Below are 20126 nucleotides of genomic sequence, written 5' to 3' on the forward strand. Positions count from 1 at the left end.
CCCAGTGATTCCAGCTTGTACACAATACGTTCTGGACGGAGATGATTCCCTCATCCTTCCTACCTTCCCCTTTCCACATCATCCCCTTGCTCGTCACCACGCCCACTTCCCACCCTAGTTTTCAATAGTTGGCGATCAAATTCCTCACGTTCGAAATATACCCACTCCCTCTTGGTTTAAGTGGCGCCACGGCATCAATTCCCTCCCTCGAGTGGGCACATATGGATGTAACTAATACACACTCTCGAGAACGTTATCCCTTCCCCACGTAAAATACGTTCCATTCATTCGAAATTGGTGAAGACAATCCCCCCTACAACTCCGAATCACCCCTAAACAAACCCCGGGGCTAAAAATGTACATGATCTGCTGGAGTTATACAAAAAAGTCGTCGGAATGAACTATAACTTCTCGCCTGCCAAGAATGTGATCTCAGTAATTTTCCCCCTTTAGAAAGATGCGTCCATAACTCTGGTAAAGGGAGGCTGGAAACGAGATCGAGACCAAAAAATATCTTTTCCGATTCCCGTGGTAAGATGACACGCAAAGGATAGGTTGGTCCTCTCTCCGACGTATTTATTAAGGACTTACGCTCCTGCCTTTATCTCCAGCGTCCCATCTCGGTCCAATTTTCAGCGCGCACCCGTACCGCTTCCGCTGGGGATCGTGAGTACGTCCACGTCTCAAAGCCCTTGAGCGCACGAAAAGAAGGTGCTGTGGACGTAAGAGACGCAAAAAATGAGCCGCCCGACTAAATTGCCCTGATTCGTTATCTGAGTGAGCAGTGTAAACCACAGCCATTCCGTCGCGTTCCATATGTAATTTGGCGATTTCGTTCGATCAGAGGAACGCGTTCGCGGATTTCGCAAGGTCCCCTACCATTTGCCTTAAACAACCGAGGAGAGTGGTGTGCTGTCTCCTCTCTCAGATCATCGGAGAGATTCGGTTTCCGTTCTGCGTTAGGATACAACGGCTTTCCTTTTCTTCCACGTATCCGCACGCCTTCAAGAGCGTGCGTGCGCGTCGGTTGTTCTGCCGCAGTAAATTGAGCATCGGAACACGAGGACGAAGATTTTATTTTAAATGGTAGTCACCGTTGTGGATCGCCTTTCCTTTGCAGTATCTGGCAGTCCCGTGAGTCTGGTTCCATGCCTAATTCTCAAAGAGTGTAATGTGGTCCACGATTTCAATCAAGCTGCCGAAATTCGTAGTTTTATTGAATGTGGGTATGCCACAAGATACATGACGAAAGGTATGATTGACGAAAATTACACTTGATTGCAGATGGTTAGACTGTGAAATCATGGGCATAAAAAAACGGGTATTAACCCAAGCAATATGTTGTCTCGTTTTGAAAAATCGGAGGCAGTGATCTTTACACCAGTGCTTTAAACATCCTCTCATCGAGAGTACTTATTATATTCATTGGTACCACTCAGTTCTCGGAGTGATTATTGACCTTTACTCCTCGAGGGATATTAAATATCTGATTCTTTACCATGGATTCGTTACAGATGATATGGTACACCTGCAAGAAACAATAATGACACTTTTTTTTAGTATCTTATATTCAAAAGTGTGGGAAAATGCCGATTTGGAGTGAGTTTGGTTTTGTTTCGAGTGAGTAATGGCAGTATAAGGGGAAATATTGACGTATGAATGGTGAAGTGCCTATCTCAATATCACTTTACAAATCATAATCTACCTTTTATGTTACAATTTTTTCATTGGAAATATGCCCGTTTATGTTAACATTTAATAATTTAAAACACTTAATATGAGTTCATGATTTTTCATTAAGGAAAGTTAGATGCTTTTGCTCACTTTGTCATATCTTGATCTTTTTCAGCTGTTGAATATTGATGAAATCTCCAAAATTAAAAATTGTTGGCATGAGATGTAAGCAAATGACAATCGAAGCCTGCATTACGGAAAACCTTTAGCAAAAATTATATATATTTTCGTATTTGAGAGTTATATATTGGTTTCTTAAATTTTAGAGTCAGTGATTTATGATTATTTTTTTTTATTTGTTCAAATGTTCATTTTTAAAAGTCAAAATATACCATAATTAATCACGGTGGGTTATGAATATCAGGTTATTATGTCTCGATGATAGTTGTTGGCGCATACACCATTAATGATCGAAGTAAAAAGCTGGAAAATCATAGTATGTAGAAATTTTATGAGCCACAACCTCCGGTTATTCCTTAAAATATTTTAGTCACTTCCTATCTATGGTACACTTTCCATTTCATTTACTTGGAGTCAGTTCCACTGTTTCCCTTGTGACCCCCTCATACCCTTGGAGGAAATACATCGAATTTAAACAGACTTCTTGAAATCCTCGATACTTTGAAATATATATGATGCTACGCCACGATATGCAGTATGAAGATACGCCACGTAAGAATGACAAAATGCGCCATTTAATGATTATTGTAGCATCAATTTTTTTAATTCAATGATTGTAACGGTGCGTTCACAATGAAAATAATCGGCTTCTTTCACCTCTCACGATATTGTGCCAAGAAGCCTTGAGAACAAACGTTGAATGTTTATTTCTTCGCAAATTTCAAGATTTCCTCGTAGGTAAAGTCACTTTCCAATACATTTTAACTCCTGCATGCAGTTAATTCAAGGTGCAGACGTATTTGGCCTTCTTCCCAATAAAATTTGACCCGAGTGAGTGGGAGATCACAGAGACCGATGAAATATCGTGATTTAATAAAACTAATGAAATCTCCGATGATACTTGCAGAAAATCACCGTGCACGTACAACATTACCCGCCACACCGCTCTATAGAACCTATGCTACGCGATCATATTTAAATTCTGGTAAAAAATGAAACTATTTTGGTGATCTATTTTTCCGTTCAATCTTCTTTTTTATAAAATAGAGGTACGCCAATTCCTGGTGGTAATAGATTGACTTGTTCTCATAAGTTTCCATTCAGGTTAAATTTTACGTATTTTACCACTTGCGATAACGATATTGATTTCCGAGGATATATACATCCTCCCACAAATACCGTACCATCTGCATTATATAACTCCGCGGCCGCACAATACCACGAACTTAATTCTGAACCCGAGGGCAGAATGAAATGGCGAAATGTCAAACTTCGTGCAATGCAACCGTGAGGTCGATGATATTTTAGCCGAAAAATGAGATTGTTAGGCATCTTCAGGCTCTAGTTTGAGATACAGCCGGCGCCACCCCGACAGCGGCTGGTCGCCAGCCTATCAACCAGAGCGCGTGGGCGAAGTTGGTCCCTCTCCGGATGGGCTCCACGCCCCCTTCACCCAGCAGTCGACGCCGTAGGAATATTTTGGTGGCCTCCATCGCGTTGACAACGTCACCCCAAGCAAGAATCAAGGATATGGCCGTATCCTGCAGCCCGTTAGCACAATCCAATATCCCGAGACGCTCGTGGACCCGTGGAAGCATCCACACCCAAGCCTCAACCACTCGATTCGTCGCAATTATCAACAAGAGGGCGACACATGTGTATAGCCTGCAGAAATCAAAGAGATTCTATAGTTACAGAATATGTAGTTTATGTTTTACATTTAGCATTATAATTATCACTGTCGTGAAAAATATCGAAGGTTACCTCGAGACATTTCATACTTGAACATTAGGTATTAGGAGGTAACTCCAAGTGCCAAGCAACACTTACATTGGTTTTTAGTGAATTTAAGCGCTAATAATCCCAGTAAAAAATGATAATCTGTAATCATTAAACAATATTTCAAAAGCCAAATAATTAGAATAATTCACGGTTAGTTACTGTACTACTCTCACTACTAACTGCACACTCACAATGGAGTTAGATGGTGAGATAAATCCCTTTTTGTGCAAATATGTGTGCGTGCACCAAGGCTCAAATGCAATTTCGGAGTCCTAGGTCGCGTCTTCCGTTTCTTTTTTAAAATAGCCACCTTAATGCTTTGAGTCGTATTGGAAACTCGGCTTACCCATAAGTTTCAATTTTTGTTATAATATTGTACGTGTAACTTAAAGAAAGAAAGTGGAAGTGTAGTTTATGATATCGAGTGGGCACGTGCATAGATATTTAGGGTACCTTTTCGGATACGCTAATAATATTATCATGACAACGTTTTACAAAACTTGCTCCTCTATACCGTACGCGATTCAATTCAGCAATCAACCCAACTTCATGAGGATCCCATATACAAGCAGCATATTCTAAATGAGGACGAACCAGCGAAAGGAAATATTTCTCTTTAACCTTCTCATGTCATTTCCCCGACACTCTGATAAAGCCTAATTATTTTTAGGTCACCCATTTATACCCCACATATGTTTCACCCAGGAGATGTCGTGAGTGAGGGTAATGGCTAAGTATTCAATCAAGTCTACACATTCCATTTCGGTGTTACCGATGCAGTTGGCATTTGAGATGAAATTGTTCTTTTTCCAAAAATTCATCACTATGCAATTTTTTAAGTTTAATTCTGATTTCCAGGTGTTGCACGAGCGTTTTGTAGCATTTAGGTCATCTGATAAAGCTACTGTATCCTCAGGATTACGGATATCTCTGTAAACCACGGCATCGTCGGCAAATAAAGGTATTTTACTAGTGGTTACGGAGTCAATGTCGTTAACATACATTATAGTGCTTTAATTCTGAAGGCTCCGATAGTGCGAAGTTTCTCTAAAACTGTTAGAGCCTTTAACGAGTAACAGTTAACATATGTGGAATCATTGCTTGTATTGGAGTATAGAATTTTGCCATAGTAAATTAATTCGATGGAATCGCCATTATTAGAGCGTCAATGATGGCATTAGGATATGCAAAATATTTGTTAACCAACCTAGAAGAGAGTGGAAGGAATAAAATTAATTACTTATTCAAAATATTTTACCTTGTTTTTATTTTCTTTGTCCTTTCGGACTCTGTAGTAGTTGCGTCCACTTTGGACCAAGTCGTGAACAAGGTGGTGGCGGTGATCAAGCAGAGCAACAAGTTGCAGGACAATAAAACGGCTTCCGACCCCAGTAGACACCCCTGCGCGATGCTGTTGGCTGTAAGCAAAAATGTTTACAATGACAATTACTTCGCAGATAGTATTCAGCTAAACTACGAACTACAACCTCCGTCATGCCATTTAAGACATTCGAGGTAGTCACGTGACCGGTTAAATTGTCATATTTTATAGTAGTTAGTGAACATAGCATAGTAAATCCTGCAACACACAATTTGCGCTTTTTGTTTGTGAGAGCAATACCTCGGTGGACGCGGCTTTTCAAGATTGAAAAAATGATTTCTACAAAATACCTCATAGCAAACTACTCACAAAGCTAGAAGCCCATGGCATAAATAACAATATCTTGGGCTAGATGAAAGACTTTTTGGATGGTCGTGTACAAAAGGTAGTTATAAATGGCATTAGCTGTTATGCAATAGAAGTCTTTCAGGGAAGTGTTATCGGACCTCTTTATTCCTTATTTACGTTAAACACATTAACTCCGTGGTTAATAGTATGATAGTATTTGGTGTATTCACCCCCTGCATTACACTCTGGTGGTGGCTTGCAGGGTACTAGAAAATACGAAACAAAAAATATGAAGATACTTCTACTTGCCTACGATACTGTGATTTACCGAACACGTGCAGTCCTGAGGATGAAGTAGCTTCACCAAATGACTTAATGGCTATACAACGCTGGTGCGCAACTTGGCAGTTAGAAATAAACTTGAAAAAGTGCCCATATATTTACATATATGGAATCATTGCTTTTATTAAAGTATACAACTTTGTCATAGTGAATTGGTTCAATGAATTCACCGTTATTAGAGCACCAATGACGGCATTCGGCTATGTAAAATAAGCTTAAAAAAGTGTGTAGTGATGCACGTTTGGAATAAAAGCAGTTTCCTCCAGAACGTTTAGAGCTTAGAACTTTATTGGTAATCGTTACAATAAAATTTTAATTTTCGTTCATGACAAAGTTAGCAAAAACCATATAAAAATTTAACTTGAGGATACTGTAAAGGAAAACTTTAGTTCAGGTTACTATTTAATGAGGCATGAGTTTTGAGCAACTATAAGTGATACAATATGCTAAGGAAGCCAAATTAAAAACAATTATCTCTATCGTCAGCGTGTACTTGATTGCATGTATTATAATTAATACAAAATCATCCTTTAAGATTCCCTTAGTTGAAACTCATGACTACATTTTCAGTATTAAACACGGAGAGTATTATTTAAAATACGAATAAGCTAATTTTTTTCTCTCGGGGTACTATGTACAAAAAAATCAGACTCACTCACTTCTTACTCTCCATATCATTTTAGGGCCTTGGCATCTTCCTATCAAAACGCACCTTCTCCTCAGGTGACCCGCGCTTTGGTTTGGACTGTATACAGCTAATGTGAGCCTTGACAAACAACACTAAATATTGGCGCATTGCCTATTATGTGAATATTGCTGGTTCGGTGGTTGCAAAATTTTGCTTTGACCTTTTTGACTACTTTCGAAAAATTCCACAGTTGTATCTTAACTTGTTATAAAGGAGTTATTAATGCTTCCAGGAGATTTTATCGACGATAAATCGGGTCAGAAGCAAGCGTAAAATTTTATACTTGTACATGGAAAATTTTTGATAAGGATGAGAATTTTTTGTTCATGATCTCTTTCTTACTTTTGATCATTGAACATTTTTAGAATTTTCACAAAGGTTTATTTTGAGTAGGGTCCTTTGGAACAGAAAAGGTTGTTCTAGAGACGCCTGCATTTTAGGAGCTCAGCGGAAAGGTATTTTTTTATAATTTCAACATCTGTTTTTAAGGTATACAGTATTTTCATTCGCATGAGGGTTGGTTCTTACTAGAAACTACGACAGAACATTTTCCTTCCAAAGAAATTCAAATGAAGTTTACGATTTTTTTGTGTTATTTCATATCATGTACAGCGACTCAAAAATGAACATAGCTGAAAGAGGAATTTCACCCATTTAATGATATTTACACTCCTTTCACTTCTACCGATAGGTTTGTCTTCTCTTTTGTAGTTTACTAAGCATGCTTCTACTTTTTGAAGCGGGTAATATTCTACTTATGCATAAAACCCCGCAAGCCCCCAGAAGGGCTTGTGGCTGTAGGTGTTAGGTTAACACCCGTAAAACAGTATAGAACCACATGCAAAACCAAAAAAAGGATGTCAGTCTACAACCACAGAGGGTATATATTCAATGTATACATTTTTATCATGAATTCTGAAACCAATTCTGAAATCCACTCTGAAGGTGATCTTATGGAGTAATTATTGAAGATTTGTGCGGTACGAACTTAATTTTTGCCTCTTTGGTGTTTCTCGGCTTTGAAAAGTGTCGGTACACATATAGTCGGTACACTGGTTCTGGGCGCTGTACTTCGCGAGGTGGTTGCGGAAAACAGTTAATGCGTGAATTAATTTCTTGTGATAACCAAAGGATAATAAAAGCATCCAGTTATGGACGTTTGTAGATGACATTGGCTGTTTTTAATGAATTTGGTCATTTTCTTTTGTAATAAATGCATGGTACATACCTCTTCTTTGAGGAACGTGAGTACGGAATGAGAGCAATGGAGACTCCTATCTCATAAATTGCTGATCATGAGGCCAGATTTACTGCTGTAGAGTATGTTTATCTGATTTCACGATTTGATATGTATGCCTGATTTTGCTTCGCGAAAATATTGACAAGGTAATGGCAAGGCGATGCATCGAAATATTCTCTGCGGATGATTACTAAGTTGACTTCTCCATGGATAATAAGAGGGAAGATAGGAATCACATTTTTGATTTTTGCAAACGCTTAAAGAAAGTTAGTTTCATGTTACTGCCGTTGTATAGATGTTTAAAGATGAACGCAAACTGGCAATTGGAGTTACGGAAATCATTTTAACTAGTGGAAAAGAAAAAAATCTAAATTTTATTAATTTATTTCGTATTTATTGCTTTCATCGATTTTATTTACCTGACATACTCCCACCGAAGATGTCCTCTATTCCAAGCATTATACTTTCCCCAAGAAATATACCTCATTAGTTCTTGTAGATTTCATAACAGTTTTATTTTGAAGATACGAAATCAGATAAAGAAAGATATTATGTAATGAAATTATTATCATGTGCATATAGTTGAAATCTGAAACTTGGTCGTAAGGTAGAGATGACAGGAGTAGATTGGAAGCTTTTACATATCATTGTAGATAGGATTCGAAAAAGTAATGTGGACGAGAAGGAAAACGAGCGAAGTACAAGGCATGGTAGGAAAGGATAATATGTTTACGACTTATTGTCTTTTCACTATTTGTATCCCAATGCATGTGATTGCGTGTAGGCTTGTATGGTATATACGTTTTCGTTTCTGTGAAAACGCTGTGGCAGGTTGAATAAAAATAATGCATTATCGGTGATAATGTATGGTGATTTGTGATAAAAAATAAAAAGCTTCAGCTGACAATGATACCCCATTCAGTGAATGAGAGACTTATCCTCTGTGAATATTTAGACCGCAATATTTGCAATAGGAAAATCAGAATTGCTACGGACCTTTAAACCAGATATAAGAGAGAGAATTCTTGGGATTGAGTTGGTTGTGAGGTATATCCGGCAAGTGCGACGTCAAGCCAGAAGTAATGGTTATGATAAATGGCCACCCCAGGGCGTAGATTGTCCTCACAATGGCATTCCTCCTCTTCAATCCACTGGTTTTGGCCAAGCCGGTAGCAGCAATATCCCCCCAGGGTGACCTGGGATCCCTGTAATTTATAATAAGGGCAAGGTATTACCCAGTCAATCGCTGATGTCCTTACATTATTTTAAAAACTATAATTTCTTGACTAATATAGAAATAACATAAAATTCTCTCTCTCCATTTTTCATTTCTCTTGATCAGTGATCAGTTATTTGATTCATCAGTGAATTATTTTTGTACAATAAAATTACGAAGTAAAACGTGTTGAAGAGAAATATCACTTGAAAAACTTATGATCATTAACTTTTTATAATTAGAGAGATTTATCAATGTAAAGCATGTATATTGATTTTTTAATATTTGGTGACAGAAATTTCTTTTTTATTTTTTTTGTAATAAATTTACAAAAAATGTGTAAGATGTATGATGCATAACTAATTTATTTTAGAAGATGCTAGGAAATCCACGAGGGTATGTAATACTTTTTAACGGTCCTCAACTTGCCTCTATACAATAGACTATCTGTAACAAATACTATCTTATGCTAAACTGTATGAGATATGTCTGAAGGGCACCTCCTGGTTATGAAGTTTCCTATGTAATTATACTTTAAAATCTCACCTTGGTCCAATTTATGTATTAATTAAACTATTTAAACTTAAAGTATTTTCTTCTCTTGCCTTAATGTAATATTAAACACGCCTTTTGTTTTTGCGCGTGACACACGTGCGAAGTATTACCCGTAAATATCGTTTAGAAACGAGAATAGATTTTGTATAAAGAATTATAAACTTCAACTCATGGTACTCGTCACGAATAAAGATTTTTGATTTTAAGCTTTTTTCAAACCAAGATTTCAGGACACTTACCTGAAGTTTAAGTAATAGCAACAAATTTCTACTAGAGTTGATAACATATCCAAGCATATATTCCCAACCTGGGTATATACATCTACTATATGCTGTCCCTCGAATTACTCTGTATTAATGAGTTGCATATACACTGGGGTAATATTTGGTGCCGTAATTGGGTTCTAATTGTTTTTAAAAGAATTACTATCAGGTGAAGTAAGAAAAAATTTCCGACAGGCCGCAAAAAAACACCATTTGTAGAAATCTATATTGCAACTATTTCTCAAAATTGACATGCATTATTCTAAAAACTTTAATAATATCCCAACACATCGCAATAAGACATTTAATTGGCAGTTTAAGGTGCAAGGAAATCGTTCATAAATGGACTAAAATCTTTTGTAATTGTAACTTATGAGCTGTTGGAGTGAAGATAATTGACCCCATATTATAGATCATAGTTTATTGAGAAAATCGTTATAACCTGTATCCCTAATTAGACATTTTACAATCTGCAATTATACAAATCAAGTGACTATAATATGTAGCGCTACCAAATGCCAGAATTTTCATGTATTTTTTATGTTAAGAAAAATATATGTTATGATATTAGGGGCTGGTCTGAATCAGTTTTGCGTACCGTTACCTATAAGTATTTTTCCTCAATATAATTGAGTTACAAAATATTTGGCAAGTATTTATACTCACAACTTGCAATTAGTATAATAAAAGACTGATTGTACTTACCGCGTCAATAAGAAAGCATCCAAACACATGATGTTGAACCAAAAAGCGGAGGTGAGGAGGAAGAACTGTACGGTTAGCGCTAGAAAAGGAGATAAAGGAAAACATTACATTATCTTCCCCAGTAAGACTTCATTCAATTAAAGTGATGTATTTTTTAAACTGTAGTCAGTATTTATGCCACATCAGACAGTTTTATAACTTTTTTTGTGAGCACTTACATCAGAGTGCGAACGATTACCTATGCCAATGTTGTTTTTGCGTTTGAGGACTGTTTATCGTTAAGTTTAGAAGAATACGCATTATTTTACTTCATTTTGGTTGTAAAATTTAAATACATAGGATTAAATAAATTAAATGAGACTACTCTTTTCCTATCTGTCTTTCAAAATCTGACTGCGGGTACAAAACTACAACTTGAGATACAATGAGGCAGGAAAAATGGATGCAAAGCATATTGATTGGCAATGGGATGTTGAAGACTGTGATAGAGAGGAAAATGTTGGGAAAACTAGGAAGGGGCCGAAATAGGATAGGAATGTTGAACGGAATGAAGGGAAGAAGGAAGTATACTACCTTGATCAAAAAGTTCCCGGAATAACCACCGTGTGCCGCTCCCATCGTTCCGATTTGAGTTCTGTTTTTTTTGTTAAATTGGTACATCTGTTGTTGATATTCCCTTTAAATCTTAGTGTCATAACTTGACATTTGCAAAAGTTACGTAGCCAAGAGTACATCTATCTCTGTGTGTGTTGGCGATTTTTTACAATTTCAGAAATGGATTTAAATTTGCAACAACGAACTTGTATTAAATTTTGCGTAAAAAACGGATTTAGTGGCGCACGGACGTTGGAGGTTGGAGACCTACCTGACCTGGTTGGGAAAACTGGGAGGAGACCAAGGGAGACCTGATCACCTGGATTCGGAACGTTGGAGACGGAGGATAGACCATCAGACCTGGATATACCTACAGAAATTTCGACGTACGCCTCCCTTGGAATATTCTACTGGATACTTCTAACCCTGGTTGCTGACATCATTAAATAATCGAGGGACAGCGAAGCAAGGCGCCGGTGGCGCCCAATATGGACATCGTGCCGCTGCCAGCGGACACTATAAGGACTCCTCTCGCCCAGCAGCTGGAAAATACTTCTTCAAACCCTGTTCATACTGCCGGCGCTCTAAATATGGACGTTTCCATGCATCAGAACGGGCCGTCTGCCCCTGCCGCGAAATTCAACGACGACTGGCGACACGTCAAGGATCCCAGAGGAGCCGGGAAGCGTAGCGCACCATTCCTTTCCATTGAAGAAGCAACTAATAAGCGCCCGGTAAGTACGAGTAATAAATTCTCACCGCTCGTCACGGATCCGGACACGGACAACTCTTCTGCTCCCGTGGCGATGGAGGCTGAAAATTCATCTGCACCATCTGGATCCCCGGCAAGCCGAAAAAAGGAACCACGCCCCCCGGCACTCATCATATACGATGTAGTAGACCACGCGGCCTTGCTGAAACTTGTCCGATCCAAGGCAACGGACAAGTCCTTTACTGCAATCCATACAACCGACTCGACGAGACTTCAACTAAAGACTGCGGCTGATTATGCGGCCATAAAGCAGCTGTTGGTGCAGTCAAATGCACAATTCTCGACCTGGGGCCCGAAATCCCTACGAGCCAATTTCTACGCGGTTCGTGGACTTCCGTGCACCTACCCAGTTGAGCTACTGAAAGAAGATATGGACGCCATGGGGATTCCGGTGGAACGAGTGCATCTGGTGCGGCAGGGAACCTTCTTCCTTGTCGTTGTCAAGGAAAACCCTGAATGGCAAACAAAAGAAATGCTTGCCATAAGATACATCGGCAATTCCCGTGTCAGGGTGGCAAAATATCAGCACAGGGAGCCACAAATGTGTTACCGGTGCACCCGATTCGGACACGCATCTTCCAACTGCACGGCAGCCCCGCGATGCTACAAGTGTGCTGGTGCACATGAAGGCATCCAATGTCCGGATACGGAAAGGAAGAAGACTTGTTGCTGTAACTGCGGAGGAAACCATCCTGCATTTTTCAGGACCTGCCCTGTCTACGCCAAACAGAAGGAGATGAAGATGGCTAGCCTCCGGAGGAAAGGCGCACCAACCCAGGGGGCGAAGAACACCGCCGCTGAAACAGAGCTGCCTTCTCCTCAACAGAAGACGCTTGGTACCTTCAACGCGTCGAAGCCGGGAGACCCAACCAACGCAACCCAACGTCTGACCATGTGCAAGCATCTTGACTTTCCTCCTTTCTCGACGCCGGCTCCGGTCGCCAGGGAGACAGCAGAAGAAATAAAAATTCCTCTTCTCCAGAAGAGGCGGGCTGCAGACTCGCAGATGCCGACTCCAACTTTGGCTACATCCCTCTCTTCCATCCTGGAAGCATTGACGTCCTCTGCTGCGCTATTGCAACAACAGCTGCAAGCTTTAACTGTCGCCCTTACCACTATTTTCCCAAACCAAAATGGACCATAGGCGAGAATTAAATAAATCTATCATCCTAGCCACATGGAATGTCGGCGGCGCATTGAAGCGAAAGACCCCTGAATTGCTTGCCTTTCTACGGAAGGCAAGAATCTCAATCGTCTGTCTGCAAGAGACTCATCTCCGTCCTGGAACTTCATACGGCGTTCCAGGCTATGCAGTTTACCGGGATGACCGGCAAACAAGAGGAGGGGGCACGGCGGTCCTCGTTTCGCTTGACCTGGCTGCGAGAAAAATTGACCTACCAGCTCGACTGCATCTAGAGGCGACAGCCATTGAAGTAGATACTTCGATCGGCTCTCTCACAGTGGGGTCACTCTATCTCCCCCCAAAACGACCTCTAGCCACACAGGATTTCGAAGTCATCTTCTCCGGGTCACGGCCGTCGCTTTTTCTCGGGGATCTAAATGCAAAGAATGCTGCATGGCATTCAATTACACCGAACCCTCGGGGTGAAGCGCTGCTCACATGGGCTCAGAACAACGGAGTACGCGTCGCGGGTCCACATGGGCCAACGCATCAGCATCACGGCAGGAGCGAAGACGTCTTAGATATTGCGCTGCACCGTAGGCTCACGAGTTCGCTTTCTCTCGTGGCGACACCGACGTTGGACAGCGACCACTACCCAGTCTGCGCCTATCTGGGATGCTGCCCAACGTTACTTCCCCCACGGCCGGTGCGATGCCTGGACAAAACAGACTGGACAGGGTACAGGCAGATCCTGTCCGACATTTTACCGGAACAGCCGCCATCACTGACGTCACAAGCTATGCTGGACGAATATGCTTCTGTCATAACAGCTGGCGTGGACCAAGCATTACAGAACACCGTGCCAATAAAACTGATCCGCCCTTCTGGACATCTGACGCTGCCTCATTCCATCCTTCGCCGCATCCGCGAAAGAAATCGGCTTCGACGACGATTTCAAAGAACCAAATGTCCCACGGATGGGGCACGGTTTAGAAGAAAACGAGCCGAAGTGAGGCAGCTCATCCAGGACCACAGGCAGACGACGTGGGAAAGGAAGGTTGCTTCCCTCCGAACCGAAGATGGGAGCATCTGGAGAATGGCAGCTTCTCTTCGCCACAGCATTCGGATCGACCCACCGATCGACTCACCTGGTGGCCCTCTTATCACGGAAGACGAAAAGGCTGAATTTGCAGGAACTACGCTGGAGGCCACTTTCACGTCGACTCCGGATCCACTGGTACCGGATGATCCTAGCGACTTTCCTGAAGAGGATGAAACAACGGAGGAGGGCACCATGACGGTAACGAAGGTTACCGAAAACGACCTGAGAGCAGCCCTTGGACGACTACGCTGCAAGAAAGCACCAGGAGAGGACAACATCCCGAACGAGGCCCTTCGACAGATGCCTGTCTCGCTCGCAACTCACCTGATTACGCTCTTTACGGCCTGCTTCTCCATGGGACATTTTCCGGCCATCTGGAAATCGGCAAAAGTCATCCTATTGCCGAAGCCGCCGAAGTCCGCTAGGAACGTAGAGAACTACCGCCCGATCGCCCTGCTAGCGACCCTGGGAAAGCTGCTTGAGAGGGTACTGCTGCCACATCTCCTGAAGCACATCGCGGCCTACTCAATCTTGCCGGCATCACAGTACGGTTTTCGAGAGGAACACTCCACCACACACCAGCTCGTCCGTCTCGTGGAACAGGTGACGGCCGGATTCAATCGGCGATGCTGCTCAACGGCGGCGTTCTTTGACATCAGGAAAGCCTTCGACCGGGTATGGCACGCTGGTCTCAGGCGAAAACTTGCAATACAGCGGTTTCCAAATTGGCAGCGCCGCCTGCTAACATCATACCTGACAGGAAGGACTTTCCGTGTCGCCTGGGGACGCGCGCTGTCACAGCCGAAACAGGTCCACGCAGGCGTGCCGCAAGGATCGGTGCTCGGACCGATACTTTTTAATCTATATACGGCGGACCTCCCGGTAGACCTTGGACGACATACCATGGTTGCCCTGTATGCGGATGACGCAGCAATAGTGACCACTTCGCGGAGAGCACACATGGCGGCAACATACCTACAGCGAGCAGTAGACAAACTGCTGGAGTGGTACGCCCTGTGGCGAATCAGCGTCAACAGCGCAAAGACACAGACGATTCTTTTTTCACCTGGAGGACTGCGAGAACCAGGAGAAATCCTCGTGGGCACCGAGGAGGCGCCATGGAAGGAAGAGGTGACCTATCTAGGTGTGATACTGGATAAAAGACTGACATTCAAAAGTCACGCCCTCGCTGCCACCAGGAAGGCAAGAGGAAGACGACTACAACTCTCGCCGCTGCTGCGTTCACCGTCCCTCTCTATCAAGACAAAGACGTATCTGTACGTGGCGGCAATTCGCCCAATCTTGATGTACGCTTCACCGGCATGGAGTGGCAGAATGACTCAGACGGCCTTCCACCACTTGGAGGTAACGGAAAGAGGGGCACTCAACAGTGTACTTGGGCTTGGCTGGAACTATGCCGCAGAAATTCTCCACGCCTTAACTGAAACTGCGCCCATTGGAGATGTCATCAAGACTCGCGCGACGGCCTTTTACGAGGAGCTTGAAGGCAAAAAAGAAGAGCACTTGCGGTCGATCGGCGGCTTAAAACCTGTCTCCTGGGAAAGGCACAAACGCCCAAGAGCAGCAACGGGACGGGACGACGACCAACCACCATTGAAAAGGAAAAGGAGTTGATTGGACCTTCCTTCATCGACGGGCTAAGAAGCCGCAAACACAGCAGCTGAATGATTAAATCATCGGGCAGCTGCAAGCCAAGCGTCAAGAGGGAACGTTTTGGCAAAAAAGAAGACGAGGACGGACGTTGGAAATGTTGGAAAAGTGTTTCGGCAACGATTCTCTAAAAAAAACGGTCGTTTACCAGTGGCACGAGCGGTTCAGAAGTGGTCGTGAGTCAATCGAAGATGATGAACGCAGTGGCAGACCATCGACATCGAAAGTCGGTGAAAAAATTGATAAAGTAAAAGAAATGTTGGTCAATAACCGCAAATTAACCATCAGAGAAATAGCGGAGGACTTGAACATTGCCTATGGATCCGCCCAAGACATTGTGGTTAATGATTTGGGTTTCCGTCGTGTAGCAGCAAAGCAAGACCTCAATTTCATGCAAAAAAGAGACCGTGTTGACGTCGCAAAAGACATGATTTGCGAGGCTGAATCCGATCCCACATTCATCAAAAGGATCATTACTGGAGACGAGACGTGGGTTTATGAGTACGACACGCAATCCAGACATCAGGCAAGTGAATGGCGTTCACCAAATGAGCCGAGACCAAAAAAACCACGTCGTTTTCAGTCAAAAAAGAAGGCAATGCTGACGGTTTTCATGGATTACAACGGTGTAGTGCATCATGAATTTTTGCCAGAAGGCCAGACAGTAAACAAAGAGTATTATTTGGGCGTTATGAGACGTTTGCGTGAAGCAATTCGCCGAAAGAGACCAGAAATGTGGGCAGAAAACTCGTGGATTTTGCACCATGATAACGCACCGTCGCACAGTGCTATCATTATTCGTAATTTTTTGACGAAAAATGCAACAAATACCATCCAACAGCCACCGAATTCACCTGATTTGGCTCCCTGTGACTTCTTTCTGTTCAATCGAGTTAAAAAACCATTACGGGGAACGCGTTTTAGCAGCCGAGAGGAAGTAATGGAAAAATCGCAGGAAGCACTGATGGACATACCGAAAACCGACCGTAACTTTTGCAAATGTCAAGTTATGACACTAAGATGTAAAGGGAATATCAACAACAGATGTACCAATTTAACAAAAAAAACAGAACTCAAATCGGAACGATGGGAGCGCCACACGGTGGTTATTCCGGGAACTTTTTGATCAAGGTGGAGTTGAAGTGGGGCTTATTGTAAAGTAGGACGCTGGGTTGTGTTTTGTTGGTAGAGACAAGAGAATTGTTTTAGCAGCAGCGCGTTGTTCAATGGTGTGTAAAAGAAGACGAGTCGTGGCTCATAATTTAGTCCATAAGTATATATCTACAGGTAGAGGGATGTCAGGTTAAGTCAAAGGAAATCTGAATGCGACCAAAATTTTCTGATAAGTTGCTTACTCATGAGTGGGATATTATCTGACGCTTGTTGCGTTGACTTGTATATAAAGAGAAAACTTTCGTAGCGCCAGTGCAATAAGTAAAACCTCAAAGTAATTATATCATAGCTTGATGTCGTGTCTTACTCGCACATGCTAACATTTAATTAATATAGAACATATGGCGGCATAGTCATTTCAGCATCTAATGCTGAAAAAAAAATTGGAAGAATGGAATGTTTGCCTGATCGGAAATAATTATTGGATGAAGATACTATGAATTTATTGGAATTTCGAGGTATCATCATTCGTCACTACTTTAGGACAGAACCGGACGGCGTGGAGGCAGTAAAGCTCGATTTTAAACATAGGATGCTTGACAATTATAGCACTGCTTGGCATTGAAACGACGCATTTAAAGTTTTTATTCGACATTTTTAGAGTTAATCACTTCAGATTAATTATGCATAAAAATCAACACATTTTATGATTCGAAGGATATAACCGTAAAGGATTTTTGTCGTATTAATGCATGATATTGAAAATCAGTTATGTCGGTATCTGCAGGTCAGGAAAACAAACTTGTGAATACATTCTTTAAAAATAAAATCTAAGTCGGAGGGTTGGTACAGTGAGCAGCGCCATTCCTCTGTTCCCTGTTCCGTTCCTCTGTTCAACAGCCTATCTCCCGTTCCTCCGTTATCGCTAGATCTGAAATAAAGCTCTATTGGATAGTCGGAATTTAATACTGACATGGATGAAAATGACAGGACCATTAAAAAAATGTTTCCCTGATAATCCTACATTGTATATAATAAAAGATATAATTTTGTTTTCAGCACTTGTTTTACCTCAGAACCTGTGAAACTAAAATTTTGATTAGTAAATTAACTTTAAATCGGAAATGTTTTTCTCTTCCATAACTATACAATCTCCCACAAGGAAATATCATACACGAGGAAGTAGGATACGATCCTCATTTTCTATAGAGTGCAAACCATTAAGTATAACCAGAAACATCGACCTCTAATTATTTTCTTAAAAGATCACCGCCTTGATTTGGAGGCGCCAAAATATAAGAAAACTTGGCGGAAACCTAAAAATTAATTGTTATTCTCATTATTCTAATGTCCTACAACAATGCGCTAAAAGATTTGGTACCTGCTATTAATGTTATCCTATGACTAATAATTTAATAAATCTAGTTTTTAAATTTTTTTTCGATTGCCTTAAACCAAAAACCCATTGGTGTTTTACAATAAAGGATTTTTTTAAGATTTACTTTTTCATTATTATTCGTCCTCCACCTTTAGCCATTTGTTTTCTTAAAAAAACTTCTTCTCCTAGTCAATTGTAATTTTACACGGAACTCAACCATCAAATGTTCGACAACCTCTGCTCAAATTATACCTCGTATATGTACGTACCCAAAGAGAAAGTGTCCATTTTCGTTTCCCGATTCGAAATGATAGTCACGAGGACGTACGAGATACGCCCGATCAACAAGCATATCAGCATGTAGGTCCCGTTCTTTTCAGTCGTCGTCAGCTTCCCCGATTGACGCGGAATGACGCAGGTCAGTGTGGAATACAGGAGGAACACCATCGGGAGAATCCTCCAGAACGGGAATCCGTACGCGGAGAGGTCGTGAACCACGCCCAACCGATCGAGGCACACGTAGGGTTTCCCTTCATCTCCACTCTCCGGATCCTGCTCGAAGCAATACCCATCCGGTCCAAGGTCCCCGACGCCCGAGTTGGGAAGAAACAGTGTCCCGTCAGGTCGCACATAGTAGGCGTTGTCAGAGTAATACTCCGGCCTCAGGCGGTAGTCTCTCCCTTTGCATGGCATCCCAAAGAGGAAGAAGTAACCGTCTCTCAGGGACACGGGCGGGTAGCCATGTGGGTCGTCGCTGGCGACTATTACCCTGAAGTCGCGCTCGGTCCGTTCGCATCCCTTCTCTCTCCCCAACCTGTACGAGTGGCCGAGGGGGCAGCATTTGCGAAGGCACGGTTTGAAGAGTCCGCAGGGGCAACCCACGTACGCATGACCGACAGAGTCGCTCACATACCACTTCCCAGGCGGGTAGGTCAAGTTCCTTGCGCCGTCGAGGAGGTTCCCGTTCAGCAGGGCCACGGGATGGGATATCCTGACGCTTAGGCTGGCCGGACAGGGCGCGACGTCAGTCAGATGGGTGCTTTGTTGCTGCAAGACGACTTCCGACTCAGTAGCGGTAATCAATAGAAGCACGATGGAAGCGAACGTCACAAAAGTCTCATAGTGGCAATGCATTGGATGGATTTGTCTCTTTGGCGCGACACTTAAGTGAAGGAAGGCTCGTTTCTGCCACTGTGCCGAAAAGAGGAATGAGCTATTGCGGCGTAACTACAAACGGCGGGCGGATGTGGCTAGAAGGAAGCAGGATACTTTCTGCCCGGGCTCTTTATTTACGCCACTTCCTGTGTCGTATCAGGTTATGCTACCCAGGAAGAAGAGTGTGACAGACGAATTAGCCTGAGACGCAGTTAAGAAATCCTTTTCTTACGTTGAAAGACGCCAAGATTGAAAATTCGATTGAAGCTTACAATTATTGAAACACGAAAGAAGTAATTACATTTCTGGAAGATGGTCTACATCTGTTAAATGGTGGGATTCTCAAACTTATTTTCATTTTACTTTTTTTCTTAGAATATTTAATTTAGTAGAATGAAAGTAAAACCTATTAATTGTTGAATCTCTCTCCGTGTACATAGCGACCATGGAAATCACCTCAAAAACTCTTTCAAGAGATGGGTAATTAGTGAAAACCTTGCGTGTTTCTAAGCGATGAAAATGAAAAGGTGAAGAGTGAGGACAAGAAATAGACTGAAAAGGAAGTTGAATTTGGAAATATGTCACCTAGTGGGCATAAATGTGTGCCTTGTCTATGTTTTTATCACTTCTATCTTATATGCATGCAGACGTAAGGTATTAAATCACCACATGGAATATTTTAGGAGAAAATTAATGCAAAATATGTTATTTTTATTTCGCGCTGTCAAATAATGAAAAATACCCGTACCATTCTGACCTGAAAAAACATAGGTAAAACAATTAAATTTGACCTGAAAATTCCTAGAATGTTTTCACCAAATTCGCCAGACCCCATGGTTAACATAAAATGAGGTGGGTTTGCCCTGTCTCCCTGATACGGCTGTCAGAACTTGAAGGAAAGTTT

At 41.9% G+C, this 20126-nt stretch overlaps 1 protein-coding gene across 2 annotated transcripts in view; it reads right to left on the reverse strand.

Moving 5' to 3' along the window:
- The window catches only part of LOC139692241 (uncharacterized), a 34955-nt gene extending 15729 nt beyond the window's left edge, over positions 1–19226 (reverse strand). Inside the window, exons 1-5 of one of the 2 annotated variants that reach the window (XM_071590311.1) lie at positions 18337–19226; positions 10315–10393; positions 8572–8780; positions 4895–5054; positions 2911–3519 (exon numbers count right to left, since the gene is read on the reverse strand). In XM_071590311.1, the coding sequence (XP_071446412.1) occupies positions 3189–3519; positions 4895–5054; positions 8572–8780; positions 10315–10393; positions 18337–19201 (1644 nt within the window). In that variant the 5' untranslated portion in view covers positions 19202–19226 and the 3' untranslated portion in view covers positions 2911–3188. Of the gene's footprint in view, positions 1–2910; positions 3520–4894; positions 5055–8571; positions 8781–10314; positions 10394–18336 lie in introns of those variants that run through there. The other variant, XM_071590312.1, reaches the window with a different exon arrangement.
- Between the last annotated feature and the right edge of the window lie 900 nt (positions 19227–20126).

This window comes from Hetaerina americana, unplaced genomic scaffold (genome assembly GCF_022747635.1).
Source record: "Hetaerina americana unplaced genomic scaffold, ioHetAmer1.1.p SCAF_4, whole genome shotgun sequence".
NCBI lineage: Eukaryota > Metazoa > Arthropoda > Insecta > Odonata > Calopterygidae > Hetaerina > Hetaerina americana.